The sequence below is a fragment of the Marmota marmota genome, unplaced genomic scaffold (genome assembly GCF_001458135.2).
Source record: "Marmota marmota marmota unplaced genomic scaffold, marMar, whole genome shotgun sequence".
In the NCBI taxonomy this organism is placed as follows: Eukaryota; Metazoa; Chordata; class Mammalia; order Rodentia; family Sciuridae; genus Marmota; species Marmota marmota.
In genome coordinates this window covers 1595540-1613047 of record NW_026000168.1, presented here as the reverse complement: position 1 = coordinate 1613047, position 17508 = coordinate 1595540, and the positions used below count along the sequence as shown (strand labels likewise).

At 39.2% G+C, this 17508-nt stretch overlaps 1 protein-coding gene across 6 annotated transcripts in view; it reads right to left on the bottom strand.

The window, feature by feature from the left end:
* Positions 1 to 2056: 2056 nt before the first annotated feature.
* Positions 2057 to 17508, bottom strand: part of Uba3 (ubiquitin like modifier activating enzyme 3) — a 32785-nt gene continuing 17333 nt past the window's right edge. For all 6 annotated transcript variants that reach the window (XM_048786995.1, XM_048786998.1, XM_048786997.1 and 3 more), the window contains 14 exons: positions 16054 to 16136; positions 14232 to 14312; positions 10401 to 10444; positions 9813 to 9877; positions 9364 to 9519; positions 7517 to 7619; positions 7248 to 7361; positions 4588 to 4641; positions 4106 to 4142; positions 3939 to 4020; positions 3490 to 3590; positions 3307 to 3370; positions 3154 to 3208; positions 2057 to 2845 (listed from right to left, as the gene is read on the bottom strand). In XM_048786995.1, coding sequence (XP_048642952.1) covers positions 2757 to 2845; positions 3154 to 3208; positions 3307 to 3370; positions 3490 to 3590; positions 3939 to 4020; positions 4106 to 4142; positions 4588 to 4641; positions 7248 to 7361; positions 7517 to 7619; positions 9364 to 9519; positions 9813 to 9877; positions 10401 to 10444; positions 14232 to 14312; positions 16054 to 16136 — 1128 coding nt within the window. In that variant the 3' untranslated portion in view covers positions 2057 to 2756. The remainder of the gene's footprint in view (positions 2846 to 3153; positions 3209 to 3306; positions 3371 to 3489; positions 3591 to 3938; positions 4021 to 4105; positions 4143 to 4587; positions 4642 to 7247; positions 7362 to 7516; positions 7620 to 9363; positions 9520 to 9812; positions 9878 to 10400; positions 10445 to 14231; positions 14313 to 16053; positions 16137 to 17508) is intronic.

Below are 17508 nucleotides of genomic sequence, written 5' to 3'. Positions count from 1 at the left end.
AACGTGCAAGTATATCCATCTTTCTATTTTTAACTAGCTGGTGTTAGTGGCTTTAGATGTTTCTTCTCTTACCTGCATCTCACTGTTTACTGTATTTTCAGCCCATCCTATGTTTACTAGGATTTACTTATTGTGTAAGTTCATAATAAAAAATGAAAGTTACTATGTAATATATGAATATATTTTGAAAGTTAATAATACATTTGTATTACTTATAAGCATATTAAGAACTTGTGAAGGATGAAAGGCTAAAAGTTTAGTCTCAGTTGTGCTATATGTATATATAACTTTCTTGTAAGCACTATCTTCAAAGATTGGCCTTGGGAAGAAATCTTAAGTTGATAGCCTAGTTCCTACTCCAGTCAGCAGCTGTTTTGTTTGGCCTCACTTATGTTAAAGACAAAATCCACCAACACTTAAAAGACAGACTTCATACAAAAATCCAGGGTTCCATGGTGGCACTCACTTTCAAAAGCATCTTGGACCTGCCCTAGGTCCTCCCAGTCTCTGAGACCTGGAAAGGGAGCAACCTGCCTAGAACCCGTGTAGAACAGGAAATGAAGGTAACTCTCACATGGAAGACTCCGGTGAAAGGAAAGGACAACAACAAAATGAAGAAAAGCCAGAAGACCAAAGCAGGGCCTGAGATGAAGGGAAGTCAGACAAGGAAGAAAAGCTGGATGTGGAGGGGAAGCCAGCACACCAGGGAAAAGCTGTATGTAGGCTGAGAGAAGCCATGTGATAAGGGACAACCAGAAGATCAGGGTGAGCCAGAAAAGCAGGGAACGTGGGTGATGAGGGCAAACCGTAGGTGAGGTCAAGCCATAAAGCACCACTGAAGGGTTATGTGCCCTGTTGCAGAAGGGAAATGGATGGGCCACACTGATATTCCCAGTAACTCAGTAGGACCAGAGTAAAGGCATTGGAGCAGCAGATGAGAAACTGTACAGATGCATAGAGGGTCCAGGAAGAGATAAGGAAAAAACAAATGGGCAGCTTTCACCACATGCAGACACCTGCAGGATGTGCTGGCCCCAAACCCAAAGGGATGAGCAGAAAATCAGCATGGAGGCGGGGCCACTAGGGCCCTTTTGCCTTCAACTCTGGCTTCTTCAATCATCGTGTGGCAGCCTGAGTTCCCTGCCAGGATTTTTTCCAGGCCCTGTGCTTTCACCTTGAGCTGGTGCTTAGCATTAGGTGGCACTCTCCTTACCAGTGGCTCCTGACCCAGCTACAGCACTGTTGGTACAAGATTTGTACCTGTGTATGCTACAGGATAAATCAACAGAAAGTCTGCAGACCAACTTAAGACCCAAACCTCCTTAAACTATTTCTTTAGCGGGGAGATGGAGACAGTATTACCTTTTCAGAAGGCTACTTTTGAGAAGTATAGCACCTGAACAAAGGAGATGCTAAATGTTGTTTCTTCACCTTCAGAAATTGAGGCTATGCTGGGGACATGGCTAAGTTCTAGCTTAGTAGTCCTCAAGGCCCTGGGTTCCATCCCTGGTACCCAAATAAACTAACAAAAATTCAGGCGGGCTCTGTGACTTTTTAGGTATAGAATGTAAATTTACCCCCTTTGGATTGATAATCAAACAATTTGTCAACATGGAGCTGGGAAGAATAAATGAAAACCACTGACACATAACTACAAAGCTTTTGAGCAGAAAACTGCCATCTAACCAAAAAACAAAACAAAAAAACTGTCATCCAAGTCAACAACAAGGACTACATGTTCCCACATTAAAATACTACAACCCAGGTTTTTAGTACATATGCTTAATTTTGGTTTTAGTATCTTTGAAGAAACAAAAATATGTTGTGACCTTAATATAAAAATAGTTATTCAATTTCATTACATAATTATGTTAGAGGCAAGTCAGATTAAAACAGTAGATCTTTACTGTGGAAATCACTGTAGCAAAAGTATTAATTCAGGTGCAATAAAAATCTGGTGATAGTAATTCTTTTAAACATTTAAAAATTATTCCTACATTACTTTGGAATTACTATTCAACTTAATCTACTTTTTAAAATTTCAGTGAAAAAGGAAGACAATGTATGATTTTATTAATAAATAGTGCAAAAGCATCAGCGATAACTGTTTAAACAGTAAATTTTTTAAACAGCCATGTCCTGGCTTAAATCTGTGCATATTGGCCTCTATGGCACTACAAATAAATACATGAAAATAGTTCCTATTTTCATGCACAGGTATTCAGTTATAACACTGTTTACAAATTATTATGGACAAGATAAAATGCAATAATTAACATTCATTTGGACAGCCACAGTGAAATGAGCATTAAATCAAGAAACAGTCTATGTTCAGGATACTCTATATGTCAAGCTGTAATGTTAAAAACTGAATTCCTTATTTCCTTGAAGGTTGTCCTCTGTGTATGTGGTGCTCAAGTGAAGGCCGAGGAGTGTGTTCTTCAAGCAGAATAACAATGCTCACACACAGGAGGGCGCCTGCCTCCTCCTTCAAGAGAAGCAACCCACTTAGTCCAGGTACCCTCTCCCTCCAGGCATCATCACCCATACAAGGAAGATGCTTGTAAGCACCAACCCCAAAACTCTGTCTTCAAGGTAAGTTATCAAGTTAAAAAAGAGTAGTTCATTATATTAAAAAAAAAAAAAAAAACAAATTCCAGCAATACTAATGCTAAAAATGACATCAATTATATTTCTTAGCATCCATGAAGTATCTTATTTCCCTAAGTGTTCTATTATGTGCAGATTTATTCTCCTTAAGAAGTAAAATGAAGTTTGAATAGTACAGTCTGTGGTGTGGTGACATCAGCAACTGCCAGTTCTTGTCCATCAACGAGTCCTAATTCTTAAAATAAAAGAAGCATAATTAGTCCCCAGCAAAAAAGAAAAAAAAAAAGAGAGAGAGATAAAGATAACAATATACACACAAATATAGTTTTATGGTACAGATAAACATAGAAATTAAGTTCTCTTTAAGCAAGATAATAATTATTTTTTTGGAGTTTATTAATTCTATTAAAAGAGCAATTAATTCTTTTTCCAAAGATATAAGTAATTATGATCTGTTCATGTATTAAGTGCATTAAGTGCAAATCTAGAATAAACATTTACTATTTTTACCAAAATAAAACTATTAATATATGTTTAAAATACCTTTCAACGTCTTGGAAAGATTTGGCCTTGTTCGTTCTTCAATAGAGGTTACTGACTAGAAAACAAAACTTACGTTAATGTAAATCACATTAAAGTGAAATTAAACTGTTGCTAAAATTTTCTGAAAAAAAATTTAAAATGAGCACTGATCACCTGTAAGTAAAGTGTTCTGTTGTTCCCCTCTAATGTGGCTGTAATAGCTGGAGATTTCATTTGCCTAAATATGATCATGAGAAAAATATAACATCATTTGCTTAAAAAACAATTCTTGTTTTCAAAGTTTTAAAATACAAAATAAAGGATTTTTACAATATAACCAAAGCACAGAACACTTACAGAGAAGCACTATTGGTTAGATAATCCAAAACCTCCTGCAGTTTTGCTGATGGAGAAAACTGAATGTTCTGAGGAAGCTGGCTACAAGCTGGGCAGTTTTCCTATGTACAGAAAACACAACAAATTTCAGTGGTACATGAACCAATACTAGTCTCCTTGTAAACAAGGAAATGGAAATCAAGTTATTTATGATCAGGCATATTTCCTATGAAAACTTTTTAATGCTTTAAAGGCTGTTTCTCATAATAGACTATTTCTTCTAAATTATTTTGCTGTAGAGTATTTATTTGAGACTACCCATCAATGGATGTGTAAGTAGAGCTCTGGTAGTTGGCAAGTAAAATACTCATGATTTGGGCCATTCTGTTCAAATTGCTGATCAGAAATTAATATGTAAAAATCAAAGCATGCATGATCAAAAACCTTCCCATTAGTTGAACAGTACCAACCTTTCTCTCGGCTTCAAATGTGTAAGTGTACAGCCCGTCTACGTCATTGAATACCAAGTAATTATTAAGGGGAATGTATGCACTGTAATGAAAAGAGGTTCATCTTTATACAATCAAACCATGTCAAAACATAGATTTATATATATATTAAAGATGAAAACCATTACCTTGTAGCTATTTTAAAAACTTCAGTGGCACACACAGCTGAAAGGGGAGAAAATAAAGATGCTTTAACTCATTTGAAAATTAGACACTTAAAAGGTTAGTTATAAATCAGAATACATTTACAATGGCTATTGATTTTTTAAAAATATGCTCTTTTAAAAACTGAAAAAGCTACAAATTTTCATTTGTTTTGTGAGATCTAAGCAACAGAGTAACATACTTATTTTTCTTCTTCTTTATCAGATTAATGAGCAGCCTGTTATACTGGTATTAAAATGTCCCTCCACTGAAAAGCACATTAAGACATAGCATGGACAAAAATTATGCAGGGTTCAACAGCTTGCTCTTCTTTGGATAACTTAATTACACAATTCACCCAAGATACTGAATTCCTGGAACACTAGTAGCTGCAGAAACATCAATTTAAACACTGATTCAAAAACCAAAGGAAAGAAACAACTAAGAGGTAGTCTTTCCTCCTTACCTGCAATGACTGCGTTTGTGGAAGCAACAGCAGGAATGATGCGTTTTACCACCCCTGAAAAAATGTATCAATTAAAATACAGTCATTTGTCTTAAAATAATAGTTTAAAATGATTATTAATGCCATTTTTGGGCTTTAAAGCCAGGGAGTAAAGGTTAATCATGAAACAATGTTTTGCGCTCCTATCATTTTATAATGTGCTCAGAATCTTAATCTATAGGAACAGAGAGATTTTTCTGGTGTACAGAAGTGCTCCTCCAGGTCCTCTGGTTTCTCTCTTCTCTATGGACGCTCCAGTCCTCAAGCTGCAAAGTGTACACCATGTTCTGGTGAAAGGTGTGGGAGGATGAAGGAGAGCCAGCCTCAGGAATTTAGCGAGACCCTGAGCAACTTAGGAGACTCTGTCTCAAAATTAAATATTAACAGGGCTGGGGATGTGGCTCCAAGGTGGTATAAAGTGCCCCTGGGTTCAATCCCTGTTGCCAAAAAAAAAAAGTATGGATGAAGGAAATAACATCCTGAAATGCGTTTATCGTTCTCTAAGACAAAGCACACTTATTTGTTAATTTTAAGGACTGCCAAGTGCATCCCATATGCCAGACACTGTTCCAGGTGGTGTTCACAGTGGCAGTGAAGAAAGTTTCTGACAGACCTTTCAGGGGGGACATAGCAGTCAATTAAATGAAACAGTGTGTGTTAGGACAACAGTGGTGGGGGGTAGTCCCCATGAGATGGCCCTGAGGCCTCCTTGGAGAGGGGATGGAACCATGGCAAGGACCCAGTCAGTCATGCAGTGATTTCTCTAAACAGCAATAGCCTCAGTCCCAGATTCGGATGCTTAACAGCGTAAGTGTGAAATACTCTTTGCATTAAAAAATGAGGCTGTCAGTAAATAGTGTCGTGCAAGGAAAAACAGGTAAAGTAGGCACGGTTTAGACATCAGCGGAGGCCGAATGATGAAAGAACCTGGTTGATGGATACCTGAGGGAAGGAGGAAGTCTTGAGGGATCAATGAAAAGAATATCCCAGGCACAGGCATCAGGGGGTATTAAACCACCAAGGGGTGAAGGAGCATGATGTGTTCAGGGAACACCAAGCTGGTCAGCACAGGGAAGGGAGTGGGGTAAGGAGGACAAGGTATGAATGGAAGTTTCAAGTAACGTCACTAGCACACCAGTGAATATAAGGAAATAATCAAGAAGGAAAACGGGCAATTTGCAAAAAGAAAAACCTCTTCCTGGTGAACCTCTGAGACTCGGGGGCAAAATTCTAGGAAGGATGGATGGCCTGTAGTAGGTAGGCCAGGAGCCCTGCTGACAGCGACTGAGCTGACTCTTCAGAGGCAAGTCTTATAGGACCAGTCCCATCTAGCCACTATGACCAGCTGGGCAACTCAGGGACACAGGGAAGACATTGTGTCCAGGCTTACGCAGAGCAGAAAGGTCCTTCAGCAATAAAAAGAAATGTGAAATACTCAAGAAGGCCTAATTAATAGAATGATCTAGATGTGAAAGGGTCTGAATCACATGTCTGCTATCAGGCAACTAAGTCTTGTTTTTTTTTTCCTCCTCCTCCTCTTTTTTGGCTGGGAACTGATCCCAGGGTCTTGAACATGCTAGGCAAGTGCTCTACCACTGAGCTATATCCCTAGCCCTTTTTATTCTCTTGCCCAGTTGCCCAGGCTAGTCTGGAATTTTTGACCCTCCTGCCTCAGCCTCCAGGGTAGCTAGGATTACAGGCATGCACCACCATGTTGGGCTAAAATTTCAATCAGATGTTTGGAGAAGAAATAAATAGTAAGTTTTTCAAAACAGAAGATCAATGGAAGTTGGTAGAATAGAGAGAGAGAGAAAATAGGAAGTTGAATTTTAAGAATAAATGTCTAAGAACCTATACTTGGATAAAATAAAACAACACCCCAAATTGCCAAGTCTGTAATAGGGAGACGTGGCTTCGCGACTGCATAGTCAGAATAAACAGTAGACAGGAGACAAGAGAATCCAAAGTGCAGCATCGAGGACAAAAGAACAAACGGCAGAAAAACAAAAACTCTACTCTCATCTTTAAGAGTGCACCATCTGTCCCAAGTCTGGTTCACAATAAGCCGGATCCCAGAATGCTGCTCTGGCCAGGCAGTCAGGACGGCACAGACAACTGGAATATAGCCCCAGCAGAAGCAGGCAATGAGGACTCGAGGCCACACAGCATGAGAGAGGTCTACAGAGTGACAGACCTGGGTCCTCAGTACCTGCAAAGGTAGGCAGAGGAGCACTAGACTGAGATGAAAGGTAGAGATGTCTTATCTTCGACTTAGAGACTACACAAAATAATCATGCAACAGCATTGTCCAAATGTGAAAGAGATGTCCACAGGGAGCCATGGATGTCTTCATTGAGAGAGAAAGTGGAAGACTCAGGGCCTAAATAAGCACAATCCTATCATTTCACTAACCCCCTAGTAATACATAGTGTGAATTCTGCTGGACCTGGTTCTCTCTACTCTGGGGGAACCTGGAAACTGTCATTTCCATGTGCCTTTACTGAATCTCAAATGGATGGTACTGTCTAAAATTACTTACTGATAATTTCCCCAAAGCATTCCTAGCCCTTAAAAAAGGGATCACCCAAAGATCATAATTCCTTGACAATTCACTAACTTACCTTGGGTGAGCCTATATGTAACACCCCTAATATTATATTGTGATGCTCTCTCTAGAGATTTTTGGAAAATCCATTGAATATGTTCAGGATCGTCTCCATCTAATAGAACCCCTTCTGTTAAAAAAAAAAAAAAAAAAAGAGAGAGAGAGAGAAAGGAAAACAGAAATATGTAATCGTAAGCAATTTATTTTTTGATGAAATTATCCAAATGAATAATGTAGAAAATACATATTTTATATAATTCTGGATTATTAAATTAGGTTAATTACCTCCAAAAGGTTGCTCTTTAGGCCACTGCAACATCCTTACATACTCAATACAATGCTCTGGTAGCCTGGGCATAGATGCAATGGTGCACATGGGAAAATTAACCTAAAACCACAGTTTGTCTTTTTTAGTGAATTTTAAGTGATGAATTATTTTAAAAAGCAACTTCTAGTTACAATTTAGTTGTAACATTCACCTCAGAACTCCATTTATATAAGGAAAACACTGTATGCCATTAATATTTCTAAAACTAACGGAGTAGCTCAGTTACTTTAGGTTCATCTTCCTATAAAGATGGGTTGCCCTACTCTTTTATGGTATGTAAATTTAAGCTCTGTTAGAACAAGAGAAGTGCTGAATTAGGTTCTCAAATATGAATCACTTATGTTTACCTGATATTTAAATACGAAGGTATGAAAGAAAAAAAAAATTGAGAGAAACCAACTTTTAAGTCATATGAAATATAAATTCCAAAATGTTAACTGTCCTTTAAAGTGGGCAGGTAGACTAAAGAGCCCCATTTGGAAACGTCATTCTATTGCTGGTATTTTTATTTCCCTAAAATAAGGACAGCTGTTCCCTTTCATCTGGGGGGATACATTCCAAGGCCCTCCATAGAAGCCTGAAGCTGCAGATCTATACCCAACCCTATACATGCTGTTTTTCCCTACACATACATGCTTTAGCGTAAGAAAGAGTCTAACTTATAAATTAAATACAGGAATAATAATGATAAAAATGAAAGAATGAAACACAATACAATAAATGTCATGTGAGCGTGGCCTCTCAGCATCACTGTCCTACAGGCATCACTGTCTTTGGCTTCTGCAGCCCACTGTTCCTTTGTCGTGCCTGTTTCTGAAGATGCTGTTGATGTTTTGGACTAGGGACTAAACCCAGGGGCCCTTGAGCACTGAGCCACATCCCCACCCCTTTTTATTTTTTGAGACAGGGTCTCACCCAGCTGCTTAGGGCCTCTCTACGCTGGGGAGGCTGGCTTTGAACTTGTGATCCTCCTGCCTCCGCCTCTAGAGCCACTGGGATGACAGGCGTGGGTGACTGCACCAGCCATCTTTTTTCCCCCTTTATTAATTCAAGGACCTTCACTTTTTCACTGAAGGGAAGCACCTGCTGTTTCTCTTTGGCATGTACAAACTGCTCCTGTGCTCTGGAACCATTTTTGAGACAGGAGCACCTTCCACACTACCAGTGACATAGGACACTGATGTGATAATCGAGCACACATAGCATGGACTCTGCACAAAGGAGCGAGTCACAAGCTGGGCAGGCAGATCAGAATGGCATGGCATGAGATTTCATCACATACTGAGCACACAATTTAAAACTTACAAACTGTCTATTTCCAGAATTTTCCATTTAATGTTTTCAGAACATAGGTAACTAAAACCAGGGAAATCAAAAACATGGATAAAGGAGGAATACTGTGTAACTGAAAACCAAATAAATCACAGCTTTATCTCAGCACACTCTGTAATTCTCCTCGATCCCTACCTCCCAAATAAACAACTAGTACAAATGAAGTATAAAAGCAAAACAGTTCAGAACTATGATATTCAGTCTATAACTTTCCTTAAATAGACAAGAACTTCAAGTTTTATTCTTAAAATAATCATATTTTTCAAAACTGATTTACTTATTTTGTGCTGGGGATTGAAGCCAAGCCTCATGCATGCTAAATAGATGCTCTAGCACTGCACGACACCCCAGTTCTTAGCGCAATTAAAAATGTTCACCCCTAATTAGAAATCCTAAGTCCTGACTAGATGTAAGAATTCAACCCCACTTTAGCGTAAGATGCTATGAGAGACGCGCAGGTCCTTCTAGTTACCTGTGGTGGATAGAGCTCCAGCGTGCACTCGATGCACGCAGTCATCCCAGGCAGGATCACCCGGGCATTGCCTTTAAAACCTTCTGTTCCCCCATCAATCAGAGGGACAATGGAGCTTGGATCCAGCACACCATCTTCATAGTTTAGGAGAGAGATCTAGGGAAGCGTTTTGAATGTTGAAAGGGAGAAGGGATTAAAAACTGAAAACCAGCAGCACACTTCCAAGTAACTCTGGGAGGGTCACACTGCTAACATCTACACTCCAGGGTGATAGTGTTCACAGTCTGTGTTCTCCCCTCAACCACTGACTGGGAAGTAACAGAGAAGTACATTCACTTAATCCAGAATTACATAAACTGATTTCCAAAAACAGGATATGCAATTCTGGTCCTTGGTAAGTCAAAAACAGAGGCAAACCCTTCAGAGAACTGTGACACTAAAGTCTTTACCAGCATTCCATTAATCCATCTTCTGGCTATGATGGAGTCCAGGCCACACACGATAATATGAAATTCTAAGAGAGACAAACCAGGTTTAATTTTTAAAGACTCAGTTCCACGTGACGTTCCCAGGCAGTCCCCTACGCTGGCAAATGCACCACTCTGGTGTGGAATGCTAATAGCAGAGAAGGCTGTTGCAGGGAAAAGGGACAGGAAACTGGGATTCCCATTCTACTGTGCTGAGGACCTAAAACTGCTCTCAAAATATATATTTATTAATTTAAATAAGGCAGTTTTACAAAATGATTTGCTTTCTTAGAAACCAACGATAAAGTGCATTTTATCACAATCTCTCTCTCTCCAAGCTTCTGACCCTTGAGTAATCCTTATTTCAGTCAGCACGGAACAATACAGCAAGTCGATCAACTACGACCTAAAATCGTGGCACTCTTTTCAGTTGGTTGATTGAGAACCTGACTGAAAAACCAATGCTGAGAAAAACCAGCTGAGAGAGCCTTCCAGCAGCCAGCAATTGTGGAAAGGCCAGCAACTAAAAAGCTAAGAACCGAGGAAATTAATTTCAAGCGAACAACTTACGTCGATAGAAAGTGTCATTGAAATCTTGAATCTTGTTGAAGTGTCTGAACACAGGTAAAGGAACTTAAGCGGCCAAAATTTTAATTTCTAAAATGAACTTAAAATGCCAACAGAACAAATGATAAGTGTATATTTAAACAAGAAACAGTGTTCAAAGCAGGGGATTCAAGAAACCTGACAAGACCCACACAAGCCTACTTCCTGGCAGTCTTTCCTCCCTCCCTAACCACTGGTCTCCCCATCCCTGAGCACCTCTCATCAACCAAACCAATGCCCTCTGGGAGGTCTGCAGGCTACCTGGCTGTAGGTTGGTTGTGTTTGGTTTTGGTACTGGGGATTGAACCCAGGGCCTCACACACACTAGCAAACGCTCTCCCAGTAAGCAACGTCTTCAGCACAGCCTCCATTTAAAAAGCAAGATTTCTAATTTGTGCCTACAAATAGTTGTGAAAAATAAATGATTTTTCTCACCCATTCAGACCTCCATTCCTTTTGAACACTAGGCAAGTAGGAACCTGAGCCATAGCTAAGAGGTCAACAAAAGAAACACAGCAAGCCTGGAAAACTGGCAGTGGGGGAGCCAGGGGCTACCCCAAGAGATCACTCACGCAGGCCTGTGTGTGGTGCTGGGGACAGTCTGCACAGCCTGGGCACCTGCTCACCACTGAGCTCAAACTCCAGCCCTTTTTTATTTTACTTTGAGACAGGATCTTTCCAAGTTGCCTCAAACTCGCAAACCTTCTGCCTCAGCCTCCTGAGTAGCTAAGAAGACAAGGGTATGTTACCAAGCATGGCTCCACATCCTGGATTTCTATAAAATACACAAGGTTTCTCAGATCTAAATAATGACCCAGAGAGAATACAAATATCCTTGCTTTTTTTTGCCCTAAAGAGGCTGTATTTCCAACTTATGTTCAAATCATATGAATTTATAGTAAGTTCCAAGCAGAGTACAGAAAGGTCTCATGGTTACATCTCACATTATCACAATGTCATAACCATGACTACAACATTGTTACCATGTGAATACAGCTGACATTCAGACACAACTGTACATCTCACAACTGTTCTACCACCATAAAGGCCTCTCAACACCTGTTTGTAGCTGAGCCCTGACCTCATGCCTAATCCCTGGCGTCACTCACTTTCCATCTCCTTCACTGTCATTTCAAGATGGTATGTAAGGGGAGCCCCCAGAATCTGACCTTCCAAGGGTAACACTGTTCACTCAGCAGTCTACACGTTTCACAAGGTGCTTTTACTAGTCAGTAGTATTTCGTGACAGGTATACTACAGTTTGACACTTGACCTATCGCAGGAAGTTGTTTGCAGTTTTGGGCTACCTACCACAAACAGCCATGAACACTGTCACAAAAATTGGCTTTTATGCAAACATGTGTTCTTTCCTCTGATACAATGAAACTATTAGGTGCTCTGCAAGTTTATGCCTACAATTTTAGGATCAGCCAAACTATTTTTCAGGATGGCTACCCTATTTTACATTTCCATGAGTAACATGTGAGTGATCTTGTTTTTCTGTAATTCCATTAGCATTAGTTGCCATATTTTCTTAATAAAATATCCCTTTATATCTTTCATCCATTTTTAAATGGGATTGTTTAACTGTTTGTTTGGTGATACTGGAGATTTATGCCAAGGTTTTACACATGCTAGGCAAGCATTTTATTACTCAGCTATATCCCCAGCCTTTTTTATTTTTGAGACAGGGTCTCCTAAGTTTCTCAGATTGGCCTCAAACTTACGATATCCTGCTTCAGCCTCCAGAGCAGCTAGGATTATAGGGGTGCACTGCTGTACTAGACTTACTACTGAGTTTTCAGAATTCTTTATATATAGTTGGCCCTCTGTATCCATGGGTTCTACAGGCGTGGTTCAACAATCTGGGATAGTATTGGGAAAAAAAAAAAAAAAAGAATCACACCTTACTATGTTCAAATAATATGAATTTATAATAAGACTGTTTTTCTTTGTCACTATTCCCTAAACAGTTCAACTATTTTCATAGCATTTAAATTGCATTACGTATTGTAAGTAATCTGGAAATGATTCAACCTCATCGTTCAGTATAAATACTAGGCCATTCTACATAACAGGACTTCAGCATCCCTGGACACTGGTCTCTCTGGCAGCCTGGACTTGATCTTCCATGGACACTGAAGGAACTGTATTGGAAACAGAACTGCCTTGCAGCTGCTTCATCATCCCTCCAGTCGGGTGGTCTGCCTTTCCCTCCCTGTGAGAAAGTTTCTGATTTTATTCAAGTCCTGCTTGTCAATTGTCTCTTCTGTGGATGATGCTGATGTGATCTAAAGACTGGTCAACAAGCCCAGGTCCCAAAGACACTCTGCCATCGTCAGGCTTCTGCCTTTCACACCGTATGCTTGCATCCATGCCTACTCCGTCAATTCTACAGGAGGGGTGAGGGTCAGGCCGGGGCAGTCCAGCTAATCCAGCACAGCTACGGCAGACGGCCCTTCCTCCACTGAGTTGTCTTTGTGCCTTTCTAAAGCCCAGCTCCTGTCCCTGCCCTTCTGTTCACCGATCTGTGCACTGTCCCTCTGACAGTGCCTGAGAAGCCTGGACACTGCACAGCAGCTCCTTCCACTTTATTCTTTTTTTCCCCTAGAATTGTTTTAGCCATTCCTTTCCTTTCCATACAGATTCTGGAATAATTCTGTATCAGTAGAACTTTTCTTGGGATAGTGATAGGAACTGTAATGTCACACAGAAGTGACATTACCAAATTGTTCAACCCTTGAACACAGAATCTCTCTCCTTTTATTTGTTCTTTGGTTCTTTCATGAGCACTTTACGGTTTTCAGCACACTGGCCTTGTACTTATCTTGTTATATTTCCACTTAAATCCTACTGTTTTTGACAGTTCCACATGGCACTGTACTTTGGATTTCAGTTTCCAGATGTTCACTGTTAAGGCATGGAAACAACTGATTTTTATGTTGATTTTGATTTCTGAAGCTTTTCTCACATCTAAATCCAATCTCCTGATTGCCTATAAAATATCAAGTTTCCCAGATCTAAATTCCTACCACAGTAGGAATACTCCTTTGTAAAAAAAAAGAAAAAAAAAAGATTCTTGTAAAAGTAAATTTTTTCTAACATGATACAACTTCCATTTACCTACCAACATGCCAACTGTCTACTCTGTCAACTACTAGAAGACACCACTGGCCTAGGAACTCAGTCTAGTAGCAAACATATGTGACTGAGACTGAAACTAAGAACAATCATTCAAAATGAAAGTAGATGATGACACAGTACACATAAGCTTAACTGGAAAGTCAGGGCAAAGCTGGGTGTAACAGCCACACCCATCATCCTAGCTGCTAGGGGGGCTGCAGGAGGAGGAACCCACACTCTAGGCCAGCCTGGGAAACTTACCCAGACCATCTGAAAATAAAACAAAAATATGATCCAGAGTTGCTATGCACCAAATTTTTGATGCCTTTTAAATACCTTGATGCCTGTAGCATTAGAAATGCTTTCTTATTTAAAATAAAATTTTTTAAATAGATTAAATAAATAAATAAAACAAGAAGGGCTGGGGACGTAGCTCAGTGGTAGAGTGCCCTGGGTTCAATCCTAATACAAAAAATAAAAGCAAAAACCAGGATGAAAACATATTTACATAACTATAAAGAAAAAATGGAAAGATTATAAAACAAAAGGTTACTGTCTATTACTTCAGTAATAAAATCATGCCACCTTTTCCCCTTATCTATATTCTTTATTTAATGTGTTATAATAAAATTTGATCTCAAAAAGTAAGCAATGCTTTTGACAAAAGGATACGGAACTACATTGCAATTAGGAATCCTGTCATTTAAAAATTCTGCAGCAACTTCAGCCTTAGGTCTTCCAACATCTTTAGGCCTACAGGAAAAATCATATTTAAATGATCATTCATAATATAAATCTAGATGATCCACATAATTAACTTTTAAACATAAATATAAATACACAGTGAATTTACTTATAGAATATTTAGAATTTTTTAGCTAAGTATTTTTACACCAATAATAACTTTCAACCCTAAATTTCAATCCCTGCTGATGGTCTTTACTATGACATCTAATTACGTACTTAAGTGAAAACATGAACAGTGCTTTTTTTTTTTCCAGGTAAAGCATAAAAATGCCCTATTTCCTGGACAGTTATCACTCTGACATTTTTCAGTGTAAGAACTTAAATATCCAAACAAACATTCCAGGTACATAGCCTGAACCCAGAACCTTAAGAGGTTACTTACCTACTATGCAAGCCTTGCCTGAAATATAAAGAGATTCATTCTAGGGTCACAAGAACATTCTACTTATTATCGCCTTCTTCCAGTGTGTGCTAACTAATAAATTCTGGGTCCCTTAAGCAGCTTTACTCATGTTTTTAAAGAAAGAGTAATTTTCAAAGGCATTACCTAAAAAGTGCAAATAGATCAACATTTTCAAGAAGCCAACAACATAAAGCCCCAAAGGTCACCCCTAGCTAATAACCACGTAACAGGAGAGGACACCATTCCCTCTTCCAGCAGGACCCAGGGCATTTCTTTTCCTAATGCCTCCTTATCCTTCTCATACAATGACTCACTCCTTCATGTACTCAGGAAGTGCCTCATGATTCCTACCTTCATAACACATTTTATCATATGCACACCTATCAGACCCACCAGATTTAAACACCTGGAAAAAAGCAATTGTATTTTTACTCTTGTATTCCTTCATGTCTAACATGAACACTTTAAAACAAATGAAAATAACACATCTCATTGGCTTATTAGAGGGTATATTTTATTTAAAATTGGAATTTCAAAGAAAAATACTTTAACAGGTCAATTTTTCTCTTCTCCATACAACAATATTCTTTTTACATTCAAATCTGCTAAGAGTTTTGTTGTCAATTTGTCCTAATTTGCATAAGACTATAAACCAGAGCACTTGATTTCAGTATTGCATCCAACTGCTGTGTACACAGGAAGCTCCTTGGGTATGTAGTAGGGATTGTGCATCCTAGGCTTTCACAGCAGATACCAAGCAGAAGAACCCCATAGTGGTTTCTGGGAAGACTGCTGGCTCATTTACATGCTAACTGGGATCTGACTGCTCCACACAGGACTGCCTTATAAAAAATGGCCTTTTGCACACATCCTTACAGACATCTTCACCGAATTACTTAACCAAGAATTGAGAACTACTGTGAAATTAAATAAGGTAACACATATAGAGTTTAGAAAGTGCTTAGCACCTAATAAACACTCAAGAAATGTCAACTATCATTATTTCTTCAACCATTTTAGCCACAAATTAAAGGGCATGGCCTATTATCAATAATCAATCATTTCAGTGGACTTTCAGAGCATTTCTATAATCAAAATTTGTCATACTAGAAATGGTCCACATACCAAGAAAAAAGAATATATTTGCTTACAGAACTATTTTCACTCAGATGCTCCAAATTATCTTGCAAAATTTTTCATAAAACTAAGCACTAGTTTTCTTTTTTCCTAAATAAAATTTGCATATATTCTCCATTAGTTTTTAAAAAATCTATTAAACTTCAATGTACACAAGTTCAAATGTTTTGCAGGGTTAAGGAAAAAAACTCTGATAGTAAAACTTACCTAAATAAAAACTGCCTATTTAGATTGGAAACATCTATAGTGTCCATGTCTATAACATGAATCTGCCTAAAACCAGACAGAGCCTGTGGGAACAAAAACAATCCAATTAAGCAGAAGTGTCCTGACAATTGTGGAAATTTAAGATTTGTTTTCAGTGCAGCCCACACCCAAAACTCTTGGTAACAAACTCTGCATAACTGCATTCCATGACTAAAAGAAGTCTTAAAGGCACACAAAACTTGTGATGGTAAAAGTGTGTACTGGCCCAGCTTCAACCAGCCTGGAACCAGAGGACAGCAGCTCAGGCCTCTGTGGCTTGTGACTCTGCTGCTCCCTGCCTAGATGGGTGTCCCCCAGGCACCTGCGTGGCACACTGCTTGCCTGGCTCAAAGACACCTTCTGCAGCCTGTGCCCAAACGCCAGCCTTCCTCTCTTGCCTCCTTCCTGTCTTCACAGGTTGGTTGCCACCTATAAATTCTGCTCGTCTTTTCCCCTCAGCTAAAATGTGAGCAGCATGCACACCTGTCTGTATTGCTCAATGCTACATCTTTCCCATCTAAAGTGGTGCTCAACACATGCAGAGGAGGCTCAAGAAATGTAGGCTGTTCAGTCACTAAACAAAAACAAGAACAACAAAAAAACATGTATCTCTTATGTGCCATGGCTAAATAAAGCAAAGTAACAGGGAGAAAACTGAAGTCCTAAGTTTTTTTGCCGTGTGTAAGAAGTAAATGATGTAACAAATAACAACCACTCCTTGAAGCTGTTTGTTGACTAATCCTCAGATCTAATCTTCAATTATTTTACATTTAATGTTAGTACATACCACATTCGAAATGGAAGTGAAGCTTTCAGAGACTTGGACATACATATTGTTTAACAAAATCACTGTCTAAGCTCCAGGAGCACTTCCCTTCCACAAGTCTGTGGTTTCACATTGCAGGAGCATCTAAGTCTGACAAGGTGCCATCATTTTGGCACTCTAACCCAGAATATCACACACACTGCTATTTTATACGTATGAGACTTGTCTCCCCAGTAAAAATGTAAATTTGTTGTAGAGACCATGGAGACCTGTAATTCCCAGAGAAGCCAGCATAACACTATGTACAATGGACATTTAAGTGTCTACAACTTCAATAGGAGTGACATTAGTGTTTCTTAGTGCAATTAATACAGCTGGGTTTACACTGAAAAAAATTTTTGGTACTGGAGATTTAACCCAGAGGCATTCAATCCCTGAGCCACATCCCCAGCCTTTTTTATTTCTAATTTTGAGACAGGTTCTCAAAATTAAGTTGCTGAGGCTGGTCTCACACTTGCAAACCTCCTGCCTCAGCCTCCTTAGTTGCTGGGATTACAGGCCTGGCACCACTGTGCCCAGCTTTTATACTGAAACTCTAATTGCCTTGGGCAACTACTCAGAACCCCCACCTGTTCTCTGACCTGCTTTAT